Source organism: Aethalodelphis obliquidens, unplaced genomic scaffold (assembly GCF_003676395.1).
Source record: "Aethalodelphis obliquidens isolate GAN/ISIS:26980383/991018 unplaced genomic scaffold, ASM367639v1 scaffold50, whole genome shotgun sequence".
Classification (NCBI taxonomy): Eukaryota; Metazoa; Chordata; class Mammalia; order Artiodactyla; family Delphinidae; genus Aethalodelphis; species Aethalodelphis obliquidens.
In genome coordinates, this window is record NW_020837994.1 from 2643821 (window position 1) to 2651172 (window position 7352).

Genomic DNA, 7352 nt, shown 5'->3' on the forward strand with positions numbered 1-7352 from the left:
TGAAGGGGTGTTGGTGTCATTGTTCCTTTGAGCTGTGACTTACCCTCTCCCTTAGTATCCTTCCTCTCAGGAAACCTTCCCCCCCACACACCCGCCGGCTCCCCCCGCTTTTGTCCTGGGGATTTCACATCCGCTCCAGGGGCTGTGGGCAGACGGGCAGGCAAGTCCCTGCCGAGACAGAAGCCTGGGCCTGGAGACCTAGACCCATACAACTTGGAAAATGGCGCCTGAGGCTCAGAGAGGGGAGCACACACACATGCACACAGGCGAACTCAAGGTCACCCTTGGGGCAGCAGAGCAGAGCATCTGGACTCTCTCATTTAATAAGTGAACCAACTGGCGACTCATTAACATCCCAGGGCAGGAGGAAAGGCATTCGGGGAGGAGCAGGCCTGTACCTCCACCCCACATGACATCCTTTGTCCAGGCCCCTGAGTTTCATGCAGACCCTGAGCCCATCTACCACTTTTTTTTTTTCCCACTGGAAAAGGGCCCCAGGGTCGTATGAGATCAGAGCTAATAACTAAAGGCCCCAGGTTTGGGCAAGTGGCCCTGGTTTTTGTTCATTAAGGAACAGCTGAGGCCTCTTGTGTGCCAGGCACTGGGGATATAGACAGAAGCCAGACTAGCTAGGTTTCCTACCCTCCTGGAGGTCATAGACTAATTAGGGATGGAAACAGTACATAACAAACATAAGTCTAAATGTTAAGTTCAGTGCAATAAAGCAATAGAGCTGAGGTGGGGATTTGCCTGCTTTGGCTAGGGAGTCAAAGAAGGCCTCTGAGAGAGTGGGCAGACGGAGACCCCCAATCTGGGCAACCCGGAGTTAGGTCCGGGCTCCCTAGAGCTCTGGGCCGTCTTGCTCCCATCTCCAGGGGACTTGGTGACAGCCAGAGGCTAGGGATGGTTGTTGGCGAGGAACGACTAGGGCTTCAGGGCCACCCTCTCTCTGCCACCCTCACAGGTCCTCCGTGGTGCTCACACCCCGCCTCCCAGCCATGCGTGCCCTTCTGCTCGTCAGCACCTTCTGCCTACTGGCCAGGGCCCTGGCCGCCGAGGTGAAGAAACCCGCGGCTACAGCAGCTCCCGGACCGGCTGAGAAGCTGAGCCCCAAGGCGACCACGTTTGCTGAGCGCAGCGCCGGCCTGGCCTTCAGCCTGTACCAGGCCATGGCCAAGGACCAGGCGGTGGAGAACATCCTGCTGTCGCCTGTGGTGGTGGCCTCGTCCCTGGGGCTAGTGTCGCTGGGCGGCAAGGCGGCCACGGCGTCACAGGCCAAGGCGGTGCTGAGCGCCGAGCAGCTGCGCGACGAGGAGGTGCACGCGGGCCTGGGCGAGCTGCTGCGCTCGCTCAGCAACAGCACGGCGCGCAACGTGACGTGGAAGCTGGGCAGCCGCCTGTATGGGCCCAGCTCGGTGAGCTTCGCAGAGGACTTCGTGCGCAGCAGCAAGCAGCACTACAATTGCGAGCACTCCAAGATCAACTTCCGCGACAAGCGCAGCGCCCTGCAGTCCATCAACGAGTGGGCGGCGCAGACCACCGACGGCAAGCTGCCCGAGGTCACCAAGGACGTGGAGCGCACCGACGGCGCGCTGCTGGTCAATGCTATGTTCTTCAAGCGTGAGTCCGGAGGGGCGGGGCAGGGCGCGGTGGGGCGGGGCCTCCTCTCCCCGGAGCCCCGCCCCTGGCAAATCAGGTCAGTGTTCCCGTGCCGAGCACCACAGCTGGGGCTCCTTCAGTCCTCATTAACAACCTGTGGACCCAGAGGGAGGCACTGTTACTGAACTCTTGTTACATACGAGACACTAGATTCAGAGAGGTGTAGTGTTGTGTCTAAAGGAACGGGACAGAGATGCAAGCCCCACTGAAGGACTCCATAAGATGTGCTCCTGCCGTGTTTCATCACATCAGAGTGTTGTTGCTTGTCTTGGAATCAAATTTAGTAATCAGTTCTATCTCAGTAATGAGCTGGAGAAAGGCTCCACATCTGTGACCATTACTAACCCTCAAAGCAACTTTGGGGGCAGGTGGTGTTACCTACATTTCACAGGTAAGGAAACTGAGGCTCAGCTAGGAGGAGAGAGCCCGGACTCAGGTCCAGGTGCATCTTGAATTGAAGATTCGATTTGGGCTTAATGTGTATTTTTGAGTACCTATATGGATAGCACTGTCCCTCTCACGGCATGCTGTGAGGATGAGGTGACCCCTCTTTTACAAATGAAGGGACCAAGATAGGGGTGAAAGGTCTTGCAGCCAGTTGGTGACTGAGACTGAATTTGAATACACGTCTGTATGTGACATAGGGCAGGGCTCATGCCACTGTCACGTATTCATGGTTTTTTGGGTCATTTTGGGGGGCACAGAGACAGGACTTGCAGACAAGAATGAAGGGTGGTCTTGGGGCATCCCCTGCCCGGGGCACAGACCTCAGTTAGCAGGTGGGGTGGGAAGTCTAGCTGAGCGCATGTTGCGCAAATGCCTGACAGCTGTCAGGGCGGAGGTGGACATGGTGGTAGCTAAGCTGAGGGTCCTCCTTCTGAAGGCACCCCCTGTCATGTGGAAACGGGTAGGCCCTAAATGTAGAGAACCGTATCTTCAGGCAGCATGTCCTGGGGCCAAGACCCACACCCCCAGGGAACATGTACTCTGTGGGCTGGGTGTTCGGGGGGAGGTGGGCCGCAGTTGAGCCCAGAAGACTTTAACAAAGGCCTTGAGCAGGGAGAAATCCAGGGTATGCAGTTGAGGGGAGTGTCTTGACAAGATGGGGGCATCTATTTCTGATCTTGTGTTCTACTTCCCACTACAGCACACTGGGATGAGAGATTCCACCACAAGATGGTGGACAACCGAGGCTTCATGGTGACCCGTTCCTATACCGTGGGCGTCACCATGATGCACCGAACAGGTAGGTGCCTTGCAGGGCGGGGTGGGGGGGCCAAGTGGGGGCTTGAGGGTGCTTGGGGCCTGGCCCGCCCCCGCCCCACAGTGTTCCCAGCGCCGTTTCTGCTCTTCTCCCAGGTCTCTACAACTACTATGATGACGAGAAGGAGAAGCTGCAAATTGTGGAGATGCCCCTGGCGCACAAGCTCTCCAGCCTCATCATCATCATGCCCCACCACGTGGAGCCCCTTGAGCGCCTTGAGAAGCTGCTGACCGAAGAGCAGCTGAAGACCTGGATGGGGAAGATTCAGAAGAAGGCTGTTGCCATCTCCCTGCCCAAGGGTGTGGTAGAGGTGACCCACGACCTGCAGGTGAGGGATGGCCCAACTCAAGGGCCTGCAGGGCTTGGAGGGGGGCATGGCGCACGGGGCAACCATTCACCAGCTCAGCAGGTCTGTCCTGAGCCCCTCTGGCTGTCCAGGCAGTACTGGGCTGTGTTGGGGGAGGAGGCATGGTCCCTACCCTTGGGAAGATGGTGATAACATCAACAGCTAAATATTGGGTTGGCCAAAAAGTTCGTTCAGGATTTTCTGTAACACCGTACGGAAAACCCAAACGAACTTTTTGGCCAACCCAATATAATTGAGCACGTGCTGTATGCTAGGCACTCTTCCTAAGCACTTTGCATGTATTAAACTCTTAATTCTCAAAACAACTTTATTAGGTAGGACTATCAACCTTATCTTACAGATGAGGAAAGTGAGGCTCAGGAAAGTGAAATAACGTATCCAAATTCACACAGTCAATAACTCAGACGTTTTTGCAGGCATGCCTCATTTTATTGTGCTTCGCTTTACTGCGTTTTTTTACAAACTGAAAACCTATGGCAATCCTGCGTCAGACAAGTCTATTGGCTCCACTTTTCCAACAGCATTTGCTCGCTTCGTGTCTCTGTGTCACATTTCAGTAATTCTCGCAATATTTCAAACCCTCCACCAGCAAAAAGATCGACTCCCTGAAGGCTCAGATGATGGTTAGCATTTTTTAGCAATAAAGTATTTTTAATTAAGGTATGTACATTGATTTTTTAAGACATAATACTATTGCAGAGTTAATAGACTATAGTATAGTGTAAACATAACTTTTATATGCACCGGGAAACCAAAAAATTCGTGTGACTCACTTTATTGCAATATTCACTTTATTGTGGTGGTCTGGAACTGAACCCGCAATATCTCTGGGGTATGCGTGTATAGACTGTTCAAGCTGGAGGACTGTCCCCCATGCAGTAATAAGACTAATAATGGCTTTCAGCTCTGAGTCACTTGGCTGGAAACTTAACCAAACCCGCTCAACATCATTTCTCCCTCATGACCACCCTGGGTGGTGGGCAGCGGCTCAGAGAGAAGCAGTGACTCGCTAAGGTCACCCTGGCTAGTAAGCAGTGGAGCTGTAGTTAGTTCTCAAGGTGAAAACTCAGGGTGGCCTTTTTGTCAATCAAGAGAGAAAGATTTTTTCCTCTACTCGAAAGGGAAAACGTTCATCTCATTCCTTCCTTGGATTCCAGAAATGATTCCTTGGCAGGTCTCTCACCTACAGAATTGTTTCAGACTTGTTGCTGAGAGAGCGTGGAGAGAGAAAGCTTGAGATGAGATGGGGCTTAGGCTCCAAACTGGAGACTAGTGGAACTTGTGTGGTCTGTACTGTAGACGGCACTGAGGGTTTCCAGAGGAACCACCTGTCTCCCTCTTGCGCTTGTCCCGACTCTACCCCAGCCCTTTCTCCTGCAGTTGCTGTCATCTGACTCCCCTTCTTTCTCCCGTGTTTTCCTGGCACCCTGGTTGGACACACTACCCGCTATCCTGCAATAGATTGAGTTGGGAAATTCCAAGAGGGTGATTTGTGCAAAGTCAAGGGGACTGGAATAGCTGGGCCTAGAATGCCTGTCTCAGGACACCCTGACTCTCAGATCCCTAGGTCTCATGCCCGTTTGGCCATGCTGGGGAAGTGCACTGTCCCGCAGAAGCCTGGGCCCTGAAGGCTGCTGTTCACTCAGCCGACAGTCCTTTACTGCCACCTCTTCTGCACTGAGAGCCAGGGAGAGCCCTGAATATGGGCCCTGCATTGAGGGAGCTCTGAGCCAGGTGGGAGAGACAGACAGGACCACACACTGATAGCCAGAGGGAGGCCAGGGGTGCTGAGGCTCAGAGAGGCGCAGCTCCAGTCTTGTGGGATAGGGAAGCCTTCCCGGAAGACGTGGAGTCTAAAGGGACCTACAGAGACAGGGTAGCCACTGAGATGCCATCGAGGATGCAGTTTCAGGGAGGCTGTTGAGTGGAGAGCGGAGTGGGACATACTGAGGGTTAAGGCTGCAGTGCAAGCACAGGTCACAGGAAAGAGCTTGTCCTTGGCTTCCAGGGTGCGGAGCCTTAGAAGAGTGTGTGTGTGTGTGTGTGTGCGTTTTGACTTTTTACTATGGAAATGTATAAAGATATATTAAAGAGAGATTAGTATCAGGAACCCTCATGTATCCGTCACCCAACATCAACCATCATCAGCTCATGACCAATAAGGATTCATTTATACACACCCATTCCTCACCCATCAGATTATTTTGAAGCAAATCCCAGATATCATATCACTCTGGAAAGGTTTTAAGCCCCAGAGTGATGTGGTCATAGCTGTCCTTAGGATAAGTCTTTCTCAAATGAGTGTGTCAAGAATTACCTGGAGAGTTGGTTCAAAAGGTTCCCAGCCCACCCCCAGAGATTGTGATTCCGTGGCTCTGGGCTGGAGCCAGGGAATGTGCGCTTCGTGTAAGCCCCTGGGTCACGCTGATGCTGGCGACCCACCACCCACAGTCTGAGAAGCACAGGTCAAGGTGGCTCGGCGGGGCCAGGCATAGATTCTGCCTTTTCCCCCTGGGCCTTAGTTTCCTCATCTGTGACGTGGTGATTGGAAGCTGTTGCAGGGTTTTCATGAGAATTAGGAAAGCAGTGCTTGGCAGTGCCCACGCCATGTCTGGCACACAGAAGGTGGCAGGGAGTGGTCATCTCTGCTCTGAGGGAAGAGACGGGAGGAGACGGCAGGCGGTGTGGGTGGAGGGTGAGGGTCTAGGAGCCTTACCCACCGTGGCCTCACCGGCACTCACCTGGTCCTGCAGAAACACCTGGCTGGGCTGGGTCTGACTGAGGCCATCGACAAGAACAAGGCAGACCTGTCTCGCATGTCCGGCAAGAAGGACCTGTACCTGGCCAGTGTGTTCCACGCCACCGCCTTCGAGTGGGACACAGACGGCAACCCCTTCGACCAGGACATCTATGGGCGTGAGGAGCTGCGCAGCCCCAAGCTCTTCTACGCCGACCACCCCTTCATCTTCCTGGTTCGAGACACCCAGAGCGGCTCCCTGCTGTTCATCGGGCGCCTGGTCCGGCCCAAGGGTGACAAGATGCGAGACGAGTTGTAGGGCCCCAGGGTGGGTGTGGGATGGCACGGGGCAGCGGGAGGCTCCTGAGACACATGGGTGCTATGGGGGTGGGGAGCTGAGGTACTAACCTTGGATGGTCCATGGGGTGGGGGTGGGAAAACAGGGGGGCTGGCTGTGTCTGAGCAGACCTTCCCAGCCAGGATTCACTCTGCCTGGACACAGGCCCCCAGATGTCAGGATGCTGAGCCCAGAGACCCCACATCCTGTGGGAGCTGGGCAGTAGTCGTGGAGCCCTGCTCTCAGCCCTGGGATCCAGGCTGCCTCGGTCAGTGTTCATATTTATAGCTGTGTGCTTTCTCATCTGTGAGACAGAATCGAGCTGGGGATTTAGCCAAGCCCTCATGGAATGGGGGCCCTCTTCCTGATACCACCACCACCTCAGCCCCTCCCCGGCTCCCTCCCAATCTTCTAACTTCCCTCAACTATAAAACTAGGTGCTGCAGCCCCTGGGACATGTACCTGCCCCCTGCCCCTGCCCCCTCCATGGGTCTGACCCCAGTGAGGGGGTCGGGTATAGCTTATGGGGGGGCAGGGGGAGCTCTTGGGCAGACTCCAGTCAGGCATCATGGGGATGAACATTTTTTTTTCCCTTTTATAGATTTTCAAAGATGGGGAGGAAAGGGGGGAAATGAGCCTTTGTTGCTGTCAAACAAAGATCTTATTTGTACAATTGTTTTTTTTCAATAAAATTTTCCAGTGAAATTTTGTCAGAGCATGGAAGGAGATTGGATCAGAGATTCCCATCTCATTCTTCCCCGGGGAAAAGGGCTCCTTCTGTTAAGCCACGTTTGCTACTAATAGCCCTTGTCAGGCCCTAAAATCCTGGCAGATGATACCATGTGGCAGGCCCACTATGTGCTGAATTGGAAATTGTTTTGGCTCGGGCTACCCTGGAGAGATGGTGGCTGCAGGGCCGGAGTGACAGTGCTGGACCTGGAGCCCAGACTCTGCTGTCCTGCTGTGCAGGGCCCCAGGGTCCCAGTCT

General features: G+C 54.4%; 1 protein-coding gene across 2 annotated transcripts in view; it reads left to right on the forward strand.

Moving 5' to 3' along the window:
• SERPINH1 (serpin family H member 1) overlaps positions 1-7090 on the forward strand; it is a 10331-nt gene extending 3241 nt beyond the window's left edge. For both annotated transcript variants that reach the window (XM_027083421.1, XM_027083422.1), the window contains exons 2-5: positions 965-1620; positions 2807-2905; positions 3019-3251; positions 6044-7090. In XM_027083421.1, the coding sequence (XP_026939222.1) occupies positions 999-1620; positions 2807-2905; positions 3019-3251; positions 6044-6346 (1257 nt within the window). In that variant the 5' untranslated portion in view covers positions 965-998 and the 3' untranslated portion in view covers positions 6347-7090. The remainder of the gene's footprint in view (positions 1-964; positions 1621-2806; positions 2906-3018; positions 3252-6043) is intronic.
• Positions 7091-7352: the final 262 nt, after the last annotated feature.